The sequence below is a fragment of the Sinocyclocheilus rhinocerous genome, unplaced genomic scaffold (genome assembly GCF_001515625.1).
Source record: "Sinocyclocheilus rhinocerous isolate Xijiao unplaced genomic scaffold, SAMN03320098_v1.1 scaffold106, whole genome shotgun sequence".
NCBI lineage: Eukaryota > Metazoa > Chordata > Actinopteri > Cypriniformes > Cyprinidae > Sinocyclocheilus > Sinocyclocheilus rhinocerous.
The window spans coordinates 1,581,084-1,607,234 of record NW_015633181.1 but is presented as its reverse complement, the minus strand read 5'-3'; the positions used below and the strand labels follow the sequence as shown (position 1 = coordinate 1,607,234).

Genomic DNA, 26,151 nt, shown 5'->3' with positions numbered 1-26,151 from the left:
TTTTTATTTTGGGGGGGGGGGGTTGAAGGTGAAATACTGGTGTGCAGTTGTACACATTCTCATCCAATCAGATGACAGAGTTCACATGAGAGTACAGACAAACCTGTTTCTTTTGAATAGAAAGTCTCGTCAAACACTTGATGAAGGAACGATAAATAACTTTATGTTTTCTGTGTACGGCGGAACCGATTCTCTTTCTAATCAGATAAATCCAGATCATAGTGATTGTTGCTGCTTCACTGTATTTCTATGTTCTTTGTTCACATGCCGTTATCAGTGAACATTGATGTCGTTTCAGCGAATCACGCTAGATGTCGCCAGAGCTTTGTGCAGCCCAAAAGTCTAGAGTTTTGTATGCCAAAAACTCAAAGTGGCATTATTCATATAAAAAAATAAAGATTTTCTTTTGGAAGATCTTGAAAAAAAATTCTGGAATACACCAGTCAGGGTAGCGCCAAATTTTGTCAGGAATGAAAACGAGGCTGTGAGAGACTGAAGTACAGTGCGTTCAAGAAATAAATGAACTTTTCCACGACATTCTAATTTACTGAGATGCACCTGTACCGTTGTTTTTAACAACATATAGATTGTTCAGCTGACGAAACCTCTTTCTGAGAAAAGAAGAGAAAAAAATCAGTAGACAAAACTCCAAAAAGAGTTTCAAAGTTGTGAGCTGTAAAAAAATAAAAAATAAATACTTTATACAGTGTGTGCCATTGTAAAATCTGATCCTTTACATCCACATTAAATTCAGTGGCTTCTAACCTAACTAAGGTCTGTTGAACACTTTGGCAAATGCCATTGGTAAAAGTAGTAAAATCTGCATTCTGTGTACATTATACATACTTTATACATCAGAAATAATAAGTGTACTGTAGTATGGTAGAGTAGGCTATGCAGTTCCAAACAGAACCACAAACTTTACTTTGACCTTAAAAGAAACACGGCATAAATAAAAACCCACACACATTCTCAGTGATGCTGATTTTATTGAAAAAAACAGGAACAAACCAACATTTTTAGACAACCGTGTTTTGGTGCAATGACAATGTGAATACAAGCTTAAAAATGGTACAGACGTGAGCTCATATCACATGCTGTCTAGTGCAGACACAGTATTTAGTGCAGACACAAGTGTGCACTTCTGAGAGGAACGTTTCAGCATGGCGTGGTGAACTCGCAGGCACTTTGTGTAACAAAATCCACAGACTTTTTCAGAAATCAAACTCTCGGCATAGAGAGTTAAGCGCTCCAGCAATCGAAACGCAAAGAAAAAAGATAAACCCTTGAGCAAAAATGCTGTTCGTGTGGATTTATAGCAAATTTCATGGAGATCATACTTAATATAAGCATGCTGCACTTCTCAGAAACCGATTCAGATGTGAATTTACGATACTTTGTCAAGTACACTTGCATTTTTTTATAACAAAAAACATTATGAGGCACCTAAATGTTAATTGTCAAAGTAAACGTAACGGATAGCACATGGTTGTCCCCAGATCTAATGGAATGAACTCAGGTGTACCATTTACACACATCCATAAATCTGCACACACACACACACACACACACACACACATACACACTCATTAACCACATAAAATCACATTTAAATTAACAAATTACAATTCATCCCTCATTTTATCACCCTTCGGTCGGACAAGCCTGCCCATGAAAAGGATGGAGTTTGTCTTCTTGTCCTTCACCAGGAAGATGAAGGGATGGTCAGCGTAGAAGAGTTTGGGGTTCTTAAGCTTGTCGGTACCATAGACGCTAGTATCGGGTGGATTTCCCTCAGTGTCCCACTCCATGGCGGAGGCATGAAACACGTTGGACAGATAGAGATCTTTCTTCCCTGAGATGTTGGACAGATCAGCTTTGGCCTTGTCCACAGCTTCAGTCAGACCCAGTTCAGCGAGATGTTTCTGCAAGAAAATGTGGCATTATATTAGCAATTGAAATCACAGGCGAGTTTATAATAATATAATAGCTTGCTGAAACTGCAGACTGTCCGTACCTGCAGGTTGTGGCTGACCTCCACGCTGACCTTTGGCAGTGACACCGCAACCGCCCTCTGTTCCATTTTACTGATCCAGGTGTTCAGTTGTTGGCGTGTCAATAGTTTCTCCACTCTCTCCAGGGATTCTACGTGGTACGGCATGATAAACACCACAGACGACATCTTATGGGCCAGTGGCATGTCCAGAAGTAAAAGGTTGTTGGTTGTGTCGTCAAAGAAGCCATAAATGCCTGAAAGACAGCATGAATATATGACGTAAGCATGTAAGGGCAAATGAAGGAAGGCTGAAATTTCTTTCCAAATCAAACAGCGGTAAGATATAAACGATAGTAGGTGAGTTTTGAAAATTGTTTTACTGGCCAGTGTTAATTTTAAATTCACTGACAAAAACAAATTTTTTTTTTTTTACTAAATATAACTAAATATTTCATATATTAAGTGTATACATATTTTATATGTTCTAAAAATATATCTATAAATATTTATATATTTTTTAAATATGTAACTTTTATAATACTGTCATTTTTTGATGACTGAAATTACATGCAATTTTAGTCTGAGTAAAACTAAAAGTTAATTAAACATATTTTTTAAGATAAACAAATATATTCTTTAAAATGAAAGAATATAACATGACTAAATTTAAAGGATATTTAATTAAAACAAAAACTAATCTATATTTTTATATATTTAAAAATATAAAATATTTACAAAATTATAATTAAATATTTCAGTAGTTTAATTTTGCACCTTTGCATAATTTTGTGAACGAAAATATTTTTGTTTAATTAAATTAAATTAATTAATACAATTGACTAAAATAAAAAATATGATAAATATTAAACAACATAACTATGAAAAAATTAAACAATATGATAAATATATAAACTTGAAAACAAAAATTATATACACCTAAACACTAGTATTGCCCCAAAAATGTATTTGTAATGAAAAATTTTATGAAAAATTCCCCACAATTTACTTTTAACCACTAAGTTACACCTCATTCTGTGTTTCAGGATCATTTCTGCTTAACCTCGGCCTCACCTGTGCGATGCATCATGGGTACAGAGATGGTGTAGGAGCGATGCACTAAGAAACCACGATTATCCACCATCTTATGATGAAACTGCTCATCCCAGTGTGCTGGAGAGAAAACAGAGCACCATATTAGTTACTGAATCTTACTGCTTCTCATTCTAAAGATAATCAAGACTTACGTTTATAAAACATGGCATTGATGATCATGGCTCCATCTGTCTTCTCCACATCTTTGGTCACCTCGGGCAGCTTGCCGTCGGTGGACTTCGATGCCCATTCATTGATTGCTTTCACCGCACTGCGCTTGTCACGGAAATTTATTTTGGAGTGCTCGTAATTATAATGCTTCCTGCTGCTCTTCAGAAAGTCGTCGACGAAGCTCACAGAGCTGGGCCCATACAAACGGTTGCTGATCTTCCAGGTGACATTGCGTGCTGTTGAGTTACTGACCTCGGTGAGAAGCTCAGACAGCCCAGAGTGTAGCTGCTCATCCTTCACCGTAGTGGCGCTCAGGACGGTTTTGACCTGAGAAGCAGTGTTGGATTTCCCTCCAAGAGCCACCAAACCCAGCGAGGAGGCCACAACCACAGGAGAAATCAGGATGTTCTCGATGTCCTTCTCTTTTGCCAGGTTTTGGTACAGGTTGAAGGCCAAATTGGCGCTGTTGTCAGCCAGGATGGAGGCATGGCTGCTGAGGGTCTTGTCCGTGCTCACAGTGGCCAGTAGGCACAGGAGAACCACGTTTGACACCAACATGATTTTGGAGGTGGTAAGTTTACAGCCTGTAAAGGTAGAAAGGATTAGTCCATGTGGTGCAAAGTTATTTTACATAATATGAGATGGTTTTCTTTATTTGTGAGCTGTAGACTGTATTTCAGTTCCTGACCACAGAACTGACAGTAGCGCCAAGATATATTAGTGTCAGCTGTCATTTTAAATTCCCATAGACTTAAATGACAGGCCTGCTATGCTAAAGGAAGTCCAGCAGACATTTAAGGCAGTAATGTTACATAACTGCCATGTGCACAGTTGTAACTTCACTAAGCTCTCAGAAGATCAGAGATCCTTTACCATAGCATGTTTTTGCTTATTCCTTGCTGAACATAAAAAAATATATATTTAAGAATGTTTCAAATGTTTACACTGCCATTCAAATGTTTGGGATCGGTAAGTTTATTTTTATGTTTTGAAAGTCTCTTATGCTCACCAAGGCTGCATTTATTTGATCAAAAATACAATAAAAACAGTAATATTGTGAAATAATATTACAACTCTTTTCTATTTTAATTACTTTTAAAATTTATTTTATTTTTCTGATGACAAGACTGAATTTTCAGCATCATTACTCCAGTCTTCAGTGTTACATGATCCTTCAGAAATCATTCTAATATGCTGATATGATATTTAAGAAACATTTATTATTTTCAATATTTGTTTCAGGATTCTTTGATGAATAGAGTGTTGAATAGAAGAGCGTTTATTTGATATAGAAATCTTTTGTAACATTATAAATGTCTTTACTGTCACTTTTCTTGTCATCTTTTCTTTCAAAAAAAAATCTTGTTGACCACCAAACTTTTAAACAGTAGCATATAATATCATATTACCCAAGATGCACATAACTTTTCATGGGGAAAAAAAGCTGTGCAGCCACATACAGATTTCACAGCTCCCTGAGTCATCTTACGCTAGATAACTGTTATCCAATCAGCACTGCCAGGATGGCAGGAAGTTCTGACACTATTGTGGGAACATCAGGCTTCAGTTTGTGCAGCTTTGCCCCACCCCTCTACCAGTGAACAGCCCAAAATGTTGCCTTCGGCCGTGCAGATACACCCTCTCAATGAATGACCTTTTATTATGCCTACATGTCAGAGCCTGAAGAAACAATGGAGAACATTTGGAACTGTGACGTGTGCAAAAAAACCTTTCGAATCATCACACAAACACAGTTAATCAAAACACTTTTTTTCACCTTTGAGTAAAGCAATAAAAGTTAAAAAGTCTAATACAAGCATTTATTTTACATTCCAAATTTTTAAATGAAGGATTGTGTTATGAAATACCACACATTTTCTACATTTTTCATGCTGCTGATGAAGACTGAATGCAAAATTAGTTTTCACAGCTGTAATGGCATCTGTTACTCACCTCTCAGAGCTCCTGAAAACTTCTGCAGCCTCTTGGATCTGTCAGCTTCCCCGGACACCAAATCCTTCATGCAGACTTCGTAATCTGGAAAAGAAACTTCTGGAAGTTGGGAAAGGAGTATTATAATGGTTGCTGTTTTTCTGTGAGACCTCCCCCAGATCCAATTACTGTGGGAACTGGACTCTCTCCTCAAGGTCCTAAAGGCAGCAGGAACTGACCCATTTCCTGCTCACTCACTCACACAATGGCTAAACTAAAGTGCTTTTTCATGCAAGGACATTGGTGAGTATGAAAAAAGGTGGATGTAATTCAGAAATGTGGACAACAGATTTACTGATTAACATCAAATCACATTTAAAAACATCCTAGTAAGAAGTAAATTAATTTAGTCTAAAACCTGGTGTTAATACTTGATATTTTAAATTACATTTTATTTATTATTTTTATTATTATTTTCATAATTTGTTCAGAAAATGCAAAGTATATTATAAAAGTAACTGTAAAAATAAGAGGTTAAGTGGTCGTTCTACTTCCACCCCCATCCCATCCATCCGTCTCTCCTCTCTCTCTCTTCTGTGTGCCATGTTTTAGTGGGTCGTGTCTGGGCCTGCAAGAGGACAGCAGAAACAGGACAGAGGTTTCATTGGGTGCAAAGCATGCATAATGTTTTCTATATGTCCTCATTAAAAAAAAAAAAACATAAGACATTCTTTATGCACTAAACTAATATGCTTTGTATCTTCCTCTTCTTTATATAGAACTAGGAATCCTGTTGTACAAACATGAAGCACTGGAATGCATAAAGAATCCCAGAGGAACTTTCTATTGCTTAGAATTGGCTCTTTTAAAGCTAAAGGAGACTTGGAGGGATCTCAGTAATGTTTCATGTAAGTGTCCTTCTCTCAGCGCTGCAAAAACATTTCTTAATGTTTAAAGAAATTCAGCATTACATCACTTGCTCTCCAATGGATCCTCTACAGTGAATGGGTGCCGTCAGAATGCGAGTCCAAACAGTTGATAAAAACATCATAATAATCCACAAGTAGTCCACACAACTCCAGTCCAACAATTAACATCTTGAGAAGTGAAAAGCTGCATGTTTGTAAGAAACAAATCCATCAAGATGTTTTTAACTTCAAACCATTGCTTTAGCTATCTACAAGTCTATAAATAAACGTATATTTTTTCTTACAGCACTATCTTCATTTGTTAGTTTTAAGCTTAAATCTTACCAAATTTAGTGAGGTATTACTAAATGTATTTATTAATTATCTAAGGAGAAATAAAAATAGACAAACTTGACAACTGTTGACATGCAGTAACAGTATGGAGTTATAATGTGAATAGCAGATCTCAGGTAATTTGGTTTGGAAGAATTTTATAAAATATGTGAGTTTCTAACATTAAGACGTGATCTTCTGAAATTTGTGTCTTGAAACATGCCTCATTAGCTTCATGTGGGGGCTGAACGGGCCGTTTCTCATTCACATCTAACATGACACTGTTCAAAGATACAAACCATTAACAGCACAGATTTCAAAGTATACACCTCCAGGCCACTTTGTAAAGATCAGTGAAAACACAGCTGATGGCGCTGGCATTCCTCATGCATCAGAATGTTGAAAGAATGCTGCTCGCTTCAGTTGTCAGGGTTTCTTTTCTGATTTGCTGCTTAACGTGTTTCATCATGTTGTTAGATCCACATAGCTTGAGGTTTAACCCAGACTGACAGTCACTGATTAACTGCCGTGAACAAAAAGGGAAAGCGAGAAAGTTATTTCTTGGGGCTTGGGCCCATCAACGCTGTTTGCAGCTATAATTAAAAATGTTTTACAACATTATAAATGATCAATGATCAGTTTAATGAATCCTTGCTGTATAAAAGTATTAATTTCTTTAAAAAAAAAAAAATTACTGACTTCAAACATCTGAACGGTAGTATATGTCTGTATAAAACAATAATGTAAAATTCATATGCATACACACAATGAGCACTGGGGAAATTACAGGATGCTCTTCCTGTAGTCCTGTTTACATCCACATTTCCATAAACAACGCATTACTAGGGGCCAGCCAGCCAAAGTTCCATATTTTAATCAAAACCAGCCTTTATTTGGACTAAAACCTGATCTGACATTGCAGTTGGGTTTCTGTAATATGTCTGTTGGGTGGGACATTTCATGTTCTGAATGAATGTCTAGTGTACTATATTACTAATGTATCAGAGGTTCAGATCGGTGGAAACCTGCCCAGCTATTGTGAGCTCTTCCGTGACAAAGAAGGCAAAGGAATTTCACTCTCAACATGTAAATGCTGTCTGCTCTTTGTGCTTTGAAGGCAGAGCAGATATTATCACTATGCTATGGTGGTGGTGTCTGGTGTGTGTCTTAACTGTAAACTTAAACAGTGTCTTGTAACTTCTTCTACTACCTTAATGTTGTCAGCAGTTGTACAGTATATTCCAACTATTTTAAATGATTGTAAGCAGTCACTGGAAGGTGTAATTTTCGTGACTATGGTAAACACTAGCATCTTGCAAATAAGCAGTTTAAGCTAAAAGAAACAATATTTTCTATATTACATTCATCTCTGTTCTAAAGACCCCTTCAAGAAAAATTCTTATTTTGTGATCACACCACAATCTTTTAATATTACATGTGAGATAAAAAATAATAATAATAGAAATGTGGTAGTCACAAGTAGTGACAAGTATGAAAATGGCAGCTCAGTTGAGTGTGTGTGTGTGTGTGTGTGTTTGACTGCATGTTACTGCAACTACAAAATTTGTGTCCACTAGGTGCTGCTAGGTTCATACATCTAAACCTCCTCATAATCTGCTATGGAGGTTTGGAACTTCTTTTTGCTCATTCCAGTTATGGTCCCCTAAAGAAATATTTAATAATGAAAGAGTTGTAATTAACAAATTATTGTAATATATTATAATATATACAATTATTACGATTATTTCTTCTTGATAAAAAAAATGCAACATAGTGTCATTCCAATCATAAAATTATTATATATAACATTGTTTTTTTCTTAGACAGCAATCAATGTTCATGAATGAATGTTTTTGTCCATTTAAAGTGGATTTGCATATATTCTAGCAGACTGGAGCTGATATGAGCAGAACAATCATTCTGACATCTCAGCATATCACTGTAGTGCACGAGCAAATAGCATTAGAGGGCAGGATGTGAAGGAGCATTGGTTGGACCTGCTAACCGACCATGCCCGAACAAATGAAATGAATGAATGAGGCATCTCGTTCAACAACATGAAGGGAAATATAGATCTAATATGTTTACCAAGCGTATGATGCTTAAAGGGATAGTTCACCCAAAAATGAAAATTACCCCATGATTTACTCACCATCGAGCCATCCAAGGTGTATATGATTTTCTTCTTTCAGACGAATACAATCGGAGTTATATTTAAAAAATGGCTTTATAATGGCAGTGAATGGGGGTCAAGAATTTGAAGTCCAAAAAAGTGCATCCATCCATCATAAAAAGTACTCCTCATGGCTCTGGTGGTCTTAAAGGCCTTCTGAAGTGAATATATGCGTTTGTGTAAGAAAAAAAATATCCATATTTAAAACTTTATAAACGGTAATCTCTAGTTTCCGCTAACTGTTGTACACGCATTCCCTAGAGAGTGGCATTCCAGTGGATGATGTAGGACGTAGGGATAGCGTAAGCTCCGGTGAGAATATGCTAGTCTTGTGAGAACCAAGTTTTGTTTTATTTGAACACACGTTCGTGTGAACGCCTGTATGACAGTTAGCGGAAGCTAGAGATTACAGTTGATAAAGTTTTAAATATGGATATTTTTCTTACACAAATGCATCGATTCACTTCAGAAGGCCTTTATTAACCCCCCAGAGCCATGTGGAGTACTTTTTATGATGGATGGATGCACTTTTTTGGGCTTCAAAATCTCAACCCCCATTCTCTGCCTTTATAAAGCTTGGAACAGCCAGAACATTTTTTAATATAACTCCGATTGTATTCTGAAAGAGGAAAGTCATATTCACATAGGATGGCTTGAGGGTGAGTAAATCATGGGGTAATTTTCATTTTTGATTGAACTATCCCTTTAAACTTTTTGACTTGGCCTATCTTAGTAGATTTGTAGAAAGTCGTTTTTTAAATATTAAAGAATGATACTGGTTTCAGTTGTCGAATGAATCGGTTGGTTGAATGAATCAATGACTCGATAACACTCACTTGTCACCATGCACCTGCTGGAGAAATGATGACATATAACCTGCAGAAAGTTAGGGCCACAAAACGAATCAGTTAATGAACCGTTTTAGTGAACAAATTCAAAAGATTCGAGTCACTGAGGTGAATCAAACACCTCAAGTTGTTTCTTGGTTCAGAAATTATATATATATATATATATATATATATATATTTTATTTTTTTTTTACTTTTACTTAAACTAAGTTTTAAACTTAATTAATATAAACTTAAATACAGGTTACACTAATCACGAATGCTGGGTTGTTAATTACTGGGAGCGCGCTGATGACGCTTGATTAAGAGGTGGAGGAAGAGGAGGAAGAGGAGGAGATGGAGAGACGCGCAGCTCCTCCCACGGGCTTTCGGATCGGATGGATTTACTCACTGAATGTCTTCGGTGAATCACAATCCTCCAAACACGACGTGAAAACACGTTATATTGAAATAATTCATATAAACCATCTCGCTGGTGATCGTGCCAGGCAGACTGAATTTGAAACGCCGCGCACTGACGGAACTTTAATGTAGTTTAATTCCAATAATATCATATACCTTGATAAGTCGAGAGTGCTGAATGTCTGTTTAACATCTAGAGAAAGAGAAAGACAAACTACAACACAAGTTTAAGAGGAGAAACCTGGAGAAAAAGAACTCGAGGACCTGCGCTGATCACCTTGTCGACGAGAAGGTGAGTCTGGATAAGTAGCCTGTACTTAAGCATGTTTACTATCACGTGCATGTAGTACGTTTACAGTTTGTCATTTGCTTTTATATATTATGTTTTTATTGCAACATATAATCAAGAAGTAAACGAAGCCACGTTTCGTTTATCTGAAACTTCTTTTAATCTGAGTTCCCTTACAAAAAAACTATGACTGTTCAATATTAGATGGCAGTACTATGCCACTTTTATCAATTTAATGGTTTTGATTTATAAACTCATACATACTGATGTACAAATGTTTTTGGTAAAAGCTTCATTATGTAAGTCGGTTCTAACAATTATTCTTCACTTTAAGTTATGAATACTCAGGGTATATTATCTGTTTACAGTATATATATAGCGGAGATGGGGTAAGTTGTCACAGTTTTTACTCTAAAGTGGGGCATGTCGTCACAATGGAATATGCCTATTATAAATTTTTCAGCAGAATTTAAGCAGTGAAACATTTCTAAAGCATGACAATTAAATACAAATATTCTAATTTACACATTAATACATTTCTAATTTGTTAATATATTTCAAGTTTTTTGATATTATATACAAAGCAATAAATTTGAGTAAAACAAAAAAGCCAAATTAAAAAACAAATGAAAGAAAATAAATTTCTGAATTCTAAACCCTAAACCCATGTGACATCTTGTCCCAAGTGCCTCGACCTGGCATTTATGAAAAATGCTTGTCCTGAGAACACCGTTAAACTTCTCAGTTCTACCTTGACTATACAGTTTACTATAGTTATAGTTAGTTCTTGTTTGAATGTATGCTAGTGTAGTTTTATGATGTAAAATTTTTGCCCAACAGCTATAAAAAATAATGTTCATATTGATATTTTAGGAGGACAGAATTCACCAAAATTATTCTAATTTATAAGTGTTTTGAATTAGCAGTTTAACATATTCTCAGTGGTTTATGGGTTTCAAATTGTTTATGGTGCTGCCAGAATCTCATGAGAGCGGAGCATTTCTCTTAAGCTTCAAAGGTTTTGGGCTGAATGTTGAGGGAAGTGGTGCAGACCACTCCTCAGTAACGTCAGAGAGAGAAAGGACTAACAGCAGGGCAAAATGGAAGTGTTTTGCAAAAGACGGGAACTACCAGATGGAGGGTGTTGGATGTTGATGTCTTTCATCTTCTTCACACCAAAGCTCTGACTGTAGACCATATCAGGTCTCATGAGAGACTATTGCCTGAGTTCACCTTTATTCTGGTGTCAGCAGTGATGCTGAGGCACAAATAAGTAGGCCTGTCACGATAACAACTTTTTGTTGTGCGATATATTGCCCCAGAAATAATTGCGATAAGCGATATTATTGTCATTTTAAAGACCATTTTATGCCACTGAATATATAATCATAATGTAACAGCATAATAATGCAAGAAGGCCTACACACTTCCAATTGACAACAAACTTTGAATTTTTAAGAATATTTAGATCATGGAAAATAAGTATAAAAATATTAGATACCTTAAACATTTTTTATAAATAGTAAATAAAAATTTTCTAACAAAAAGTGCAAAGTAACAAGAAAGAAGAAAACTGCACAAAGAACTTGTATGGAGATTTTTCCATCTACAGATTTTTCCCTGACCTTCTTTTCTCTGTAAATTAAGGGTGCACACTATTGCTGAAAAACACAATCACTACTTAGCAGTCAGATGTCCGTATGCACAAAGGCACAGATCCCTAAACAAGGCCATATCTGCAGATGAAACTTTTTTTTGTAGAAGCATTTTTTAAATTTGAACTAGCACCTCATGACTACACCACGTTATGTACGAGAAGCTGCAAAAGACACAGGTGCAAGTGGAATGTAAAAAACACGGTGAAATAAATTTTTAAGTAAATATAATGGGCGATATATTGCGTCAACAAAAATTATTGAGGTCATGTGCATATATTGCGGGATAAGTCGATATATTGATTATTGCGACAGGCCTACAAATAAGGTCTATGTATCATATTTCACTCCTGTTATGACATCTACGTCAGGTACCGTCATTATTAGTTCTCCACAACAACCAATGTTTAACATCCAAACTATGAGATTGTTGGTTCTCAGAGCAGGTTAGAAGGTGCCAAAACAAAAGCAGCATACGAAGAGAGATAAACGAGCTTGTCTTTGCTCACTTATCTCAGAAAAATCCACAGAGGGCCCACCAGAGGAGTGGGAATACAAAGGGCTTGTTTCATCCCTGGGAAAGGAAACCTTCCTCCCTGTGGTGGATCCATCCAACCTGTTGGATGATTTCCCACAGAATCTTCCCAAAGTCGTTTTACTCATTCTTCAATATGTCACCGCTGTTCTGCACTGTCTAATCAGAAGCTAATCAGAATCACTAAATGTCTCTCTATTTTCAGACTTTTGAATCATGCATGAGTCCTTGAATAGAAACAGAGTTCATTTTTTGTTAATGTCATGCTGGAGTTAATGAGAGTTTCTGGACTCGAAATCTGAGGTGAGGAACGCTGGAGGAATGAGCTGTTTGTGATTGGAAAACATACAGTATTGTCGTATCCCAAGTGTTGTTGTCATATTGTTGTCAAATTAAATTCTGGCATAATTTACTCACCTTTATTATGGTTTTCCAAACCAGCATGGCTTAATTTGCAAAAGGAGATATTTTGCAGAATGTTCCTGTTGCTCTTTTCATTTTTTTTCATGATTTGTAATGTGCAATGATATGCAATTTTCTTGCCTTTTACATTTTTTTTGTGCTCCAAATTATTTAAAATTATTTTTAAATTATTAGATTATATTTTATTAGATTTAGAAACGCTATAAATACAATTATTATTATATATTTTTAAATGATTTTATAAGTTGTTATTGGTCATTGTGTACAGCGTACAATGGATGCTAATTTCCCTGCCGTATAAATCCAGTTAATCCTCGTGTTCTGAAGTGATCACTAGTAGAGATGTTGGTGATAATTCGCTTTCCTGGTAGACGCTGACCCCCGTTCCCCTACCCGGTTGGCAAGGCTTCTGAACTGGACACTAGCCATTAGTTCTCTGTAAAATCCCACCAGGAACAAACAATGAGTATGTTTGTGCACATGCTGCTGTGAAGTGTCTGAAAGTAGCGTCCTGGATGTCTCAGTCAGATGTTAAGCATCCAAACTGCTGAATAGAAAGTGTTGCAGTTTTGTACACTATTATTCAAAAATTTGGGGTCGGTAAGATGTTTAAATTGTTTTGAAGGAAGTCTTTTATGCTCAGTAAAACAGTATTATAGTGAAATATTACCAAATATTTGCTAAAATAATTTTTTACTTTAATATATTTTAAAATGTACTTAATTTTTGTGATGGTAAAGCAGAATTTTCAGCATCATTACTCCAGTCTTCAGTGTCACTTGATCCTTCAGAAATCATTCTAATATGCTGATTTACTGCTCAAGGAACATTTGTTTTTTTGTGTAAAACATGAAACATTGTTTTCATGATTCTTTGATGAATACAAAGTTTTAAAGAACAGCATTTATTTGAAATAGAATTGTCTTTACTGACACTTTTGATCAATTTTAAATGTTCTTGCTGAATGAGACTATTAATTTCCTTCAATAAAGAAAATCTTGATAAGTTTTGAATGGTGGTGTAGATGATGAACACATTTTTTTCACATATTTTAGATGCAGATCTGTGATGTCATTTGAAGTCTTGGGTGTGAAGTGCAACAGAAGGGTTTCAGAATTACAAATCCAATTCATTTTTTCAATAGAGAAATAATTTTAATGATATTGTCAAAACCTTTCAGGTCAAACCATCCATGAGCTCAGAGACTGTAAATAAGCGTATTTAGAAGTGACAGCTTGATTTCTTCTTTTCAAGTTGTTTAATATTCCCATTGGAAAAAACTATATTACTCATAATCTTGAAGAGTGATTCCTTTTGGGTCCACTAATTAGAGAATTCGCTGTTACCATGGAAATAAGAGCTGCCTTCCTCCCACTTGCACGAAGCAATGCAAATGACATAAACAAGTCAGTGTCTGTATACTCTCAAACAACTTACATTAAACTGAATGTTTGAAAATACATCTTTGAATATTTTGCAATAAATTTAAAAAACATAAAAAAAAGTTGAATTGTTGCATTTGTTGCAGTACATTTAAAATGTTATATTTTATACACTTACAAAATAACGTATTTTATACGTCAATCAATGACTGTAAGTCAGTAATTTTATATGGTCTTTTATTCAATTGTGAATTTTGCAATGCTTCATGGGCTGTTCAGTTTTCAAGCACTTTTTGTTTCAAATCAAAGTTTGCAATTTTATGGCTCATCTCTGAGCAAGTTGTCTTGATTCATGGCCTATAAATGTAGCTTAAAAATACATATGTAGAAAATGAATGGGGGGAAAACACTTCTAGACCCAAGGCTGCTGAAAAAGTCCATTGCATTTGGCCCCCTGGTCACTTGAGGAGACTGTCTGGAGTGAGACAGGAAATTAAGCAGACAGAATGTAGCTTCCTGTTTCTGGCAATCGTACCTGTCGGGAAAGTCCAACAGCCGTGGAAGGGCAAGAGGGTCTGCAGTTAGAGCTGGCGGGAATAGGGCTCAAAGTAGCATGTTCGAGAATTCAGGCTTTTGTAAGTCTTTAAAGCTCATGGAAAGCTCAGTATCATGGAAACAGGCTGGAGCATGAAGCCCCACACCAACACAGCTACGTACACACACGCTTACATTATACACTGCCTCTCTTCTGCTCAAGTATGTGTTTGCCACTGTGAACACTGAGAGATACGGTTTCAATGGATTTATGAAGAAAGTGTATTAATATTGAGGTGGAAGGATCTGTTTTGCTCTTCCATAAGTCATGTAGCTGCTTCTGACTCTGAGTGTGTCATAGGAAGACATAATAACACCGAGAAGGTAAGTTTGAGTTTATGTATGTAATTTTAAAAAATCATACACACTACAGTCCACGTTGGGATTGGTTAGATTTTTAAAAATGTTTTTGGAAATCTTATATGCTCACAAAGGTTGCATTCATATGATCAGAAATACTGTAAAAACAGTAATATTGTGAAATATTATTATTATTATTATTAATATGATTAAATATTATACATTTTAAAATGTTATTTATTCCAAAGCTGAATTTATTGCAAAGCTAAATTTTCAGTAGCATTACTCCAGTCTTCAGTCACATGATCCTTCAGAAATCATTCTAATGTGCTGGTTTACTCAAGAAACATTTATAATCATTATTAATGTTGAAAACAGTTGTGATGTTTCATATTTTCGTAGAAACCATGATACATTTGATGAATAGAAAGTTCAAAAGAACAGTATATATTTAAAATATAAATATTTTGTAACATTATATATGTCTCTGTTTCCACTTTTGAACACTGAGAGATACGGTTTCAATGGATTTATGAAGAAAGTGTATTAATATTGAGGTGGAAGGATCTGTTTTGCTCTTCCATAAGTCATGTAGCTGCTTCTGACTCTGAGTGTGTCATAGGAAGACATAATAACACCGAGAAGGTAAGTTTGAGTTTATGTATGTAATTTTAAAAAATCATACACACTACAGTCCACGTTGGGATTGGTTAGATTTTTAAAAATGTTTTTGGAAATCTTATATGCTCACAAAGGTTGCATTCATATGATCAGAAATACTGTAAAAACAGTAATATTGTGAAATATTATTATTATTATTATTAATATGATTAAATATTATACATTTTAAAATGTTATTTATTCCAAAGCTGAATTTATTGCAAAGCTAAATTTTCAGTAGCATTACTCCAGTCTTCAGTCACATGATCCTTCAGAAATCATTCTAATGTGCTGGTTTACTCAAGAAACATTTATAATCATTATTAATGTTGAAAACAGTTGTGATGTTTCATATTTTCGTAGAAACCATGATACATTTGATGAATAGAAAGTTCAAAAGAACAGTATATATTTAAAATATAAATATTTTGTAACATTATATATGTCTCTGTTTAATTGATTTAATGCAACTTAAATAAAAGTTATTTAAAAAAAAAAAAAAAAAACTAAATCTTACGGACCTCAAACTTTGGAACGGTAGTATATCTGTCTTGTATTTACACTGAACTCCCCAGGTGTAAAGCTTCTTCAACCTGAACTCGATGAACTTTAGCACTGTAACACTTTAACTCTGTAGACCATCTTCTGAGTGTATCTGAAGTTCATGCAGATACACTTAAAGAGATGGTTCACAAAAAATTATGACAATGTTTTTTTATTTTATTTTTTTGTCCATACAATGTAAGTCAGTGGGACCCAGTTGTTGTTGGCGCACCAACATTCACCAAAATATCTCCTTTTATGTTCCACAGAGTTTTACAGGTTTGGAACAACATGAGGGTGAGTATATGATGACAGAATGGCTGAACTGTCACTAATAGGGCAACAGATGTGATGTTAACATCAGGTCCATGATGTGTGTGTGTGTGTGTGTGTGTGTGTGTGCGTGTATGTGTGTGCTCTGCCCCAGTCAGACTGTCACACCAGAGTGCTTACTTGCTCAGACAGGGCCATTTTCAACAGGAAGACATGTCTGATATAGATAATGACTTCTTTTGTTTGAAGCAATATTGTCTTTTTGTAGGTGAACACAGGATGCATGTGAATGATTTAACTGGTGCGTTGCAGTCTAAGTGCTGTATGCAAAACCCCAAAAAAGGACAGTACATCAAATCTAATCACCGATACTAAAGGGGTTATACTAGTCTTGGTCATGCAGCTGGAAGTGTGGAAAAGAGGAACACAGATGCTTTCATATTCTCACGCATTCATTTTAGCATTTTCATACTGATTTGTAACACAGCCATCGTGACTTGAAGAGCCGTGGTTATAGGAAGGCTTGTGAGGGATCGTATGTTAATGTCTGTTCTGAATGAGTCAAAGGAATACGATTATTGTAGAATATGAAGCAGGATTTTTGAGGAAATGACTAATGAAGACTCGTAGTAGCTTGTTTGTGTATGTGAGGTGGGTTTTTGAAGATGCTAATGATATGTTAATCTGTCTGAGTGGGTGCTTCTGGTGGACAAAGATCAAATCTGTGCTGGCTGTCTTGATAGCCCTCTTTAATTACTGTCATTGAAATCTGTTGTTTTTCATTGGAGCATCTGGTGTGGTAATGCTGGGTCAGTGGTTGACTTATGGGTTTGTGGTTTTATGTGTTATGCGCTTGAGGGAAATCAATTATGCCTTTATATCATTCCAACAGAATTTCAGATGCTCAAAATAAGTTGGAATTAAAATAACCTCAGGTTTTATAATGGTCTTTTTATTTATTAATTACATAATTAAAGCATTTAAAGGGATTTAAGAGAATAAAGAAAAACAAAGAAGAACAATAAAATAATTAGAATTTATTGCAAAGCAACCAATTAGAATTGTTTTAAATAACACATTTACATTTACATATTCTCTCTATTGTATACCTAAGAGCCACAAATGGCTCTGTTAATGTTTCTTGTCTTGTCACATTTGGTTATTCATTACATGAATCATGTAAATGACAGCCTGTGCTTTTGAATTAAAAGTGTGACATTTGACTAAAAAGTTGAGTAGTTTTCATGACTGCATATTATTGTCGGTCTTTCAACATTTCTATTGTAAAACTGTTGTCAGATATTAAATATTTAGCTACTTACATCTTGCTCTCCAATCTTTAGCTGCTAAAACTGAAGTGTCCTGCATGAATTCATGTAAACAGTATCATCCAAAATTCTTTGATTTGATTGGCCATTTCAATCATTTTGACATTGATCAGTACTTTTAGACCACTGGACACATTTGGAATCGGAAGTAGTAGTTAAAGAAACGTCAAACTACCAGTACATTGTCTCCAAATTGTTCTTCAACCAGCCTTTAAAGGTTTGTGATTGACATTCTGCTGAACTGAACTTTGGGACTATGGTGACCTGTAGACTGACAGAGAAGGCTGCTTTGACTCTGTCGGGTCGCATTTGAATATCTGATTCTGTAAAATCTGGAATTCTGTATGTGTGTCTCACAGCTCATAATCAAAGAGCTGCTGTCACACAGTGTCCTGTAGGACCTGCTCTCAACCTCAGATGGGCCGTTTGCTGACCATCAGATGCAAATTACTCCACAAAACTGCCAAGAATTGTCAGTGATCCAGCTAAAACTGATCTGTTTGGACAGGTTGGTGGCATAACTGCATGTTTTTCATTTTGGAATTATTTGTATGTCCAAAATAATCAGTACTTACTACTTTTGGATGAATAGAAGCAGAAAGTCTACATACAATTCTGCTTATTTTCGAATAAAGATGCACCATTATTTAAATTTAGCTTGATACCAATAAGCCGGTAATTATTATGTTATGGTCAATAACCGAAAAAAGGCTGAGAAATGTTACTTTTTTGTATAAATAAATTAAAAATAAAACTAAAAGCTAAAAGTAAACTGTTTCAATAAACTGTAAAATGCTTCAAGTTAATTTATCCATCTCAAAATAAGAATATCCCAAAAAAATTTAACGTAAAACGTTAAAACATTTGTTAAATGCTGTCAGTGCTCTTGTTGTTGTTTTCAGTTGCAGTTTGATATCGTTTCCTGTATTACCCATGATGGTGTGATTATGAAAAGATTTTGTACTTTGTATTTCATTTGGCATAAAATGGCGTTGTTAACGGACATTACTGTCGACCTACAGATTCCTGCAGTTATTACTGACATATTGTTTATTCTCTGGCGCTGTAGGATTTAATCTGGTATGTTTTCCTAAGGCAAGTTTCCCAGACTCAAAGCTAAACGGCTAAATCCTCAACTCGGTTTTTCAGTGCAATATCAACACCGACAGTGTAATTTAGTTGAAGACAGGGTTTCATCTCAATGTTTTGTTACGGATAGGCCTAATGTCGTTTCTCACAGATGTGTCTCGTTCCTGCAGGTCTGCAGTGTGTGAGTGGGATGTCTGCAGATCTGTGGCCTGACTATGGTGAAACACCAACCGTTACAGGTGTATGAAAGACAGCTGTGTTTGTCCTGTCTGACCGGGATCTACGGCTGCCGCTGGAAACGGTACCAGCGCTCCCATGACGACAGCTCCAAGGTAACCACAGCATCATCCTTTGTGGGAGAAGCCATTATATTCTAACTACATAAAGACCGAATGAAGAAGATAGAGGCAAAATTGACACTGACCTGTTGAGTAATTGACCTTTTGCAAAGCTCCGCCTTAAAAATGTTACAGACCGATCATGTAGAAACGTGGTGGTCATTTACACTAATGTTATCACTTGTAATCACTGTCAAATGAGGCTTTTCTCTGTTCAAGTTGACTTGAAATACATTTGAATAGATTTTGGTTTGTAGTTTCTGTCGTTTTTTGGTCAAGGTATGGTGCAATTTAACAGTCTTTAAAGAAACTAATAAAATATGCAATATTAAACTTTATTCCAGCCCATGTAAGAATAGTGTGATGGATAATAATTTCGATGGGAAGATGTGTAAAGCTTGAATGAGCGGCCAATTATAACAGAGGAGGCGGAGCTTAGAAAAGTGTCAGTTGTCATTTATGATTCCCACACCTCTGTATCATAGTTATGGATCCACTTTGATGATCCCGATGCTTTTCTCTGGTCATTTTTGTCAGTGTCTGGTCATTAATATCTTGTTCGATATTTGTTTGAGGCAGACAGCAGAACCAAAGGACAACTTGGCTGTCTGTAAAGAAGCAAAAGGCTTTCTCCTCTGCTGTCTGAATGTCTCTCTATCAGACAGAGAGAAACTCAAGCCAGAGTTTCAGATTCCCTGGAGGACGTGTTGTAGGTCAATTCCAATCTGTATACAACACAGTGAGAGGCTTAGTAAGGTCTCTCTGTCTCCCTTTGACTTGTCCGTTCAGTGTCTGGTGACCCCAAACTGGATACTGACATTATTTTGTAAAGTTATTCAAGCAGAAATGCCCGTTATTTTAACCGCGCATCCATTTCAGCCCAGTGATCAAATGTTCTGACCTGAACTAAGCCACAGTCAGATTGAAAATCAACCCTTATCTAATCTTTACCTAAGGTCCTCTAATATTCATAGGGTATCAAGCTTAAATGTACAGTGTACAATCACCTTCCGTTAAAATAATCACATTTTGTTGCTTTGCAGCCTGAAATGAAGATGTTTTTTTGTTTTATCCAGCTGTATTTACTTTTGCTTTAATTACAGCCTTTAGTCTGTTGTGGTTGCACATCTTCTGAAGTTCAGTTAATTTCGATGGTGACTGTTTGTGGACTGCAGTGTTCAAGTCATTCCACAGATTTTCAATGGAGTTTTAGTCTGAGCTCTGACTAGGCCATGCAAGGACATTCACCTTTTTCTCCTTCAACCACTGTGTGCTCATTTTTGCTGTGTGCTTTGGGTCATTGTCATGTTGGAAGGTAAACCTTCTTCCCATTGACAACTTTCTGGCAGAGGGCAGCAGATGTTCCTCAAGAATTTTATGGTATTTTGCCCCATCCATTTTTCCTTCTATCCTGACCAGTGCTCCAGTCCCTGCTGCAGAGAAACACCCCAGAACAGGATATCACCACCTCCATGCTTTACTGGAGGAATGCTGTTATTTGGATGGTGAGCTGTGTGTTGGATTTCTGCCAGACATATCGTTTGTGGTTGAGGCTAAATAATTCAATTTTAGTCTCATCTGTCTCAGAATCTTCAAGGTGTGTTTTGGCAAAGCTCAGTCGTGACTGCATGTGGTCTTTCTTGAGGAGTGGCTTTTTTCTTGCAACCCTCCCATAAAAGCCACATTTGTGGAGAATTTGTGATATTGTTGTCACATGCACACAATGACCACTCTTTGTCATAAATTCCTGCAGCTGCTTCAGAGTTGCTGTAGGCCTCTTGGTCGCCTCTCTGACCAGTTTCCTCCTGCTCTTTCATCCAGTTTGTAGCGACGTCCTAATCCAGGGAGGGTCTGTGTCGTACCAAATACCTTCCACACTGTGCTTCTAGGCATTGATACAGCCTTTGAAATTGTTTTGAATCCATCTCTTGACTTGTGCCTGTCCACAACTTTATCCCAGAGATCTTTTGACAGTGCCATTAGGCCATGTGTGATCAAACGACTATTCAAAAATATTTGTCAACAATTGTTTTATTGTCGACGTTGTAGACCATACATAGTTTTTACTGTGCAACCAGCAGTATTCAGTTCCGATCTGTCTGGTTTGAAGTTTGCGATGATTCAGGTTATGGGTATTTGTTCTTTGTTTTCACCTCCCTACAAGTTGTTATAAATGCTCCTTCGGGAGTGAACACACACACAAACACACACAGCCATTATTTCAAATTTCCATTTGAACAGGCTCTCTGAAGTAGCACCTCGGCACTGAGAGCGAACTCATCAGAAGCTACGTGATTGGCTGTCTTATTTTGTGTCATTACTGCTGGCCCCGCCCACTCTATAATTAGAGCAGGGTGAAATTGTGTCCTACCCGATGTGCTCATGAGCAGGTCTGGAGGAGCTGATTGGATTGAGGGATTAGCAGCTGTCAGCTGTGCAGAATGAATGAACAGAACAGTGAAATGTGTCCTCCGCTGTACAGTGACTCCGCCACAATCCACAGACCAATAAAACATGAGTCAGTCCATTATTCAGTTCTCTGTCAAGGTGTGTGGAATCACCAGAAAACTATATGAGAGCTGTTATTGTTGGGAATTGCATTTAATGCATGTCAGATGACTGTTGTTGTGGTCTTAGAAATGTCAGAGTTGGTGAAAAGCTTCATTAGTGCTAATGTTGCATTGAGTTGTTGAAAATATTAGTAATTGATCTCCATATTCATAATGCAGTTATGTTATCTTTCAGTTTTATTTGTTAAATTGTCAGTCAGTGGTGAAATGGGTGAATTGGGGTCATCTGGGACATTCAGTGATGTGGATTGACTAGCTCTGATATGTATATTTCCAATGCTTTTTTTTTTTTTAAGAAATGAATACTTTTATTCAACAAGGACACATTTAATTGATCAAAAGTGACAGTAAAGAAATTTGCAGTTATTACAGAAGATTTTTGGTTCAAATAAATGCTGTTATGTTGAACTTTCTTTTCTTCAAATAATCCAGAAAAAAATGTATCAAGGTTTCCAGAAAAATATTAAGCAGCACAACTGTTTTCAACATTGATAATAATAAGAAATGTTTCTTGAGCAGTAAATCAGCATATTAGAATGATTTCTGAAGGATTATGTGATACTGAAGACTGGAGTAATGATGCTGAAAATTCAGCTTTGCCATTACAGTAATTAATTACAATTTAAAATATATTAAAATAGAAAACAGTTTTTACTGTATTTTGATCAAATAAATGCAGCCTTGGTGAGCATAAGAGACATTTTCTTCAAAAACATTAAAAAATCATTAGCAAATCAAAACATTAGGATATTCTAGCTGGGTTGTAATGTAAGGTGATGGCGTGAGAATCACAGTAAATTACAGAAAGTTACCCTAATTCACCCTGCATCTGAACAAAACACAGAATCTCAGGACGTGGTCATTAGATCATTAGATCTGTTTCACACCTCCACAGGTACAAAAGGTCTTTTGGGGTTCTGAAAGGGTGAGTGCCAGCAGGATGCAAGCCATCTGATCTGCTAACTGAACTTGGATGTCTCTCTGCACCTTGTGTTACCCAATGGATTATTATACTGCAAAATAATCGCAAAATCATATATGCACTATATTCCGTGTTGAAGTGTTGAGTACTTGAGGTTCATGAAAATTAGAATCAACAGTTTTCTTAGGCAAAAAAAAATTATATTTAATTAAAGGGGTCATATGATGTTGCTAAAAAGAACATTATTTTGTGTATTTGGTGTAATGAAATGCGTTTATGCGGTGTAAGGTTAAAAAAACATTATTTTCCATATACTGTACATTATTGTTTCTCCTCTATGCCCCGCCTTTCTGAAACGTGTCGATTTTTACAAAGCTCATCGGTCTGAAAAAGCGAGGTGTGCTCTGATTGGCCAGCTATCCAGTGGAAAGCCGATCCGGTGATCCACAGCACTAAGTTGATGTATTTCCTCAGCGACCAGCACAGATCAGCTCTAGGCATGACGGAGCGGATATCGTCCTCTTTTGGAAGGCCAAACAAAGTAGTTTCGCTTTCACAACGAAACACACAGCGTTTCCACGACATGGCGACGGCGGCGGCAGCAACAATAAAGTTACGCCTTCTTTCTTTGCGTTAACATTTGGGCGGCGTTATGCAAATTTTCCCAGATCGTGACGTAGGTATGTGGGGGCGTGTTAGAACGAGCCGTTTTAGGTAGGCGTGGTTGACTCTTAACTTTTATAAAGAATATCTCTTTGGATTTGAGACTTTAGTCTTTGCAACTTTACAGATCTTCTTTATGCACCAAGAGCTTGTAACACTCCAAAGAGAAAGGAAAAATTGAAATCATTGAAATGCATCATATGACCCCTTTAATTAAAAAACTGAATAATTAGTTACACCCTTGCCCAAATGAAATCTGATATCTGACAGATTCAGTACTGAAACTCCAGCCATTGTGAGATAGTTTCAGGTGTTGATGCTTTTCCTACTAACAAGCCTGGGAGCTCATGTCATTTAACACACACATCAGGGAAAATTTTATTATTATTGTTTATTTATATTTTTTAAGTAACTCTTTTCACTATCAGCATCAGGTGAGCCGAGACAAGTTTATTACATCAACCTTTAACTCCCGTGAACAGAACAATAAAGCTCCGCCCTCTTGATCTCCAACGGCGACCCTGCCTGGTCTCCCAGGAAAACATGCCGTGGTGCCAGGCAATCTCTGTGTGTGTGTCTCTCTCTCTCTCTCTCTCTCTCTCTCTCTCTCTCTTTTCTGAAAGATCTCACTGTGCTGAAAATGTTCCATTGCTGCTGTAATTCTCTGTGAAACACTGTAGTTTCTATGGTGAAGGGATTTAATTAAATTCCTGTCATTTTGTTCTTAACTTATTAGTTACTTAAGCTCACATTTTATCATGCTCTTTAAAACTGTAAGGCATCTTAAAAGCTACGTATTTGATCTCAGTGGCTTTTTGCATCCCCTGCCACACATGATATGTGATAAATGAGTACCGATTGTAAAGTCCTAGGGTTTCAGATGTGTACATGTTGTGAAGAATATAAAGACAGATATTAAATGTCCCAATTTGGAACATATAGATAAAAAAATAAAGTCTGTTAGGACTGTCACCGACAGGCTGGATGATCGATTAATTGCCTGTTTGTCAGTCTGCCATGTCTGTCTTGTTGTCTTCCTCACAAGCTTTGGATAAAAGCATCTGCTAAATGAACAAATGTACACGTCTGTCTGGAAGGCATGTGTGTTTACATCACTTCCTGTTTTTGTTTTTCAGTGGGAATGTTCATGGTTCTTCCTCCTCTGCTGTTCATTTCTGCTTCTCCTCGTCTGGTCCTACTTCTGGTTGGAGGCTCATAATGACTACAACGAGTTCAACTGGTGAGTTCAGCCTGAGGTTTGGAGGAACCTGCTGTTTTAGATGTGACATCAGCAGGTCATTAACTCTGAACCCTGCTGTGTGTCTTCACCACGAAGCTGACATCAAACCACGATTGCACATTTCATTACTAGAGCATGTTTTATGAGTTTACTAGTTTGATTGCAAGGTTTACTCTTAGTTATTTTGATAAACACGGATTGCTTAACAAGTTTCTGAATTAATTGTATACACTAAGCATTGGAAAACATCATGTGCTTAGCATGCTCTGTTTTTTTCCCCTTCTGTTGATGGTTTTGTTTCTCTGGCAGGTTGTTATATAATCGTTCAGCCATTTGGAAGGATGGCACAGTCCCTATTCTCGCCACAACACTCACAGGATTCACTTACACTGCATTTTTAATGGTGAGCACTCTTAACACGAATATGTGACAGAGAAAGTGAGCAGTGGTTTTAACTTTTTATGGTCTGTTAATTGTTGCATTTACACAGTGAAACCATGACTGACTGACTGTTAGTTCAAAACATCACCATTGCAGCCTTAATTACATAGTATTACACATGTGTGTGTATATATATATGTATATATGTATGTGTGTGTGTGTGATTTTTTTTTTATTTTATTTTTTTTTAGATTTTTATTGAAAATTATTGTTGTTATTATTATGTAGAAAATACTATATAATATATATAAGTGAGTAAGAGCATCAGATAAATGTGTTGTTTTTTATCATTTTATTCATTTTTATGTATTAATTTTTTTTAATTTAATTTTATTTATAATTTTCTGTTGTATTTTATTATTATTATTATATATATTTTTTTTTTTCAGATTCTTGCACTTTGTCACATTGTACTGGGACAGCAGCTTAATTTGTACTGGATCCATAAGGTGAGATAATTTTATAAATCGGTTTAACTTTTGAGCTAGACTGGGGTTCTTCATCTATATTAAAACAAGTTTTATTTTGCACAGATTGTAGTTCTGGCTATTCTGCTCACCACCATAACAGGAGTGGTGTTCATTGATGATTTCTGGCAGGACGAATGGGACATTGTCATCATTTCTCTGCAGGTTGGATCAACCTCATCAGCATATTACTGTCCAGTGTCTTGAGGTCTTTCCTGACAAATAATTTAGGCTCTGTCCTGATGTGATCAGTGATTTGTTGTAGTTCACAGGGCCGTTCTTACACATCGGGGCTTTAGCTGTGGTCACAGCATTAGGTTGGGTCATCGCCGGTCAGGTGGTCCGCGTGGAAAGATCAAGTGAGTTGAAACGTCATGTGAGGGGAAATGGCAGTTCGGGTCAAAGCTTGGCCGACCCCTACACCTATTGGAATTTGAAATATATGTACACTACCATACAAAAGTTTGGGGTCAGTACTTTTTTGTGATCAAGTAAATGCAGCCTTGGTGAGCATATGAGACTCACCAACCCCAAACTTTTGAATAGTTGTGTTTACATTTTGACACTTTTTTTTTTTTTTTTTT

The 26,151-nt window shown here is 36.3% G+C and overlaps 2 protein-coding genes across 7 annotated transcripts in view; one reads left to right on the top strand and one right to left on the bottom strand.

Annotated features, from left to right (window-relative positions):
* Positions 1–977: 977 nt before the first annotated feature.
* LOC107743426 (serpin H1-like) lies at positions 978–5,313 on the bottom strand. The gene is made up of 5 exons (XM_016556654.1): positions 5,213–5,313; positions 3,241–3,843; positions 3,068–3,166; positions 2,018–2,250; positions 978–1,925 (listed from the first exon to the last, which is right to left on the bottom strand). The coding sequence occupies exons 1-5, from the start codon at positions 5,280–5,282 to the stop codon at positions 1,623–1,625; spliced, it is 1,308 nt and encodes a 435-aa protein (XP_016412140.1). The 5' UTR covers positions 5,283–5,313; the 3' UTR covers positions 978–1,622.
* A 4,460-nt stretch (positions 5,314–9,773) lies between these two features.
* Positions 9,774–26,151, top strand: part of LOC107743424 (glycerophosphodiester phosphodiesterase domain-containing protein 5-like) — a 28,209-nt gene continuing 11,831 nt past the window's right edge. For 5 of the 6 annotated variants that reach the window (XM_016556650.1, XM_016556648.1, XM_016556653.1 and 2 more), the window contains exons 1-8: positions 9,774–10,147; positions 18,197–18,345; positions 19,097–19,258; positions 24,556–24,659; positions 24,969–25,062; positions 25,490–25,549; positions 25,634–25,732; positions 25,833–25,926. In XM_016556650.1, the coding sequence (XP_016412136.1) occupies positions 19,142–19,258; positions 24,556–24,659; positions 24,969–25,062; positions 25,490–25,549; positions 25,634–25,732; positions 25,833–25,926 (568 nt within the window). In that variant the 5' untranslated portion in view covers positions 9,774–10,147; positions 18,197–18,345; positions 19,097–19,141. The remainder of the gene's footprint in view (positions 10,148–18,196; positions 18,346–19,096; positions 19,259–24,555; positions 24,660–24,968; positions 25,063–25,489; positions 25,550–25,633; positions 25,733–25,832; positions 25,927–26,151) is intronic. The other variant, XM_016556649.1, reaches the window with a different exon arrangement.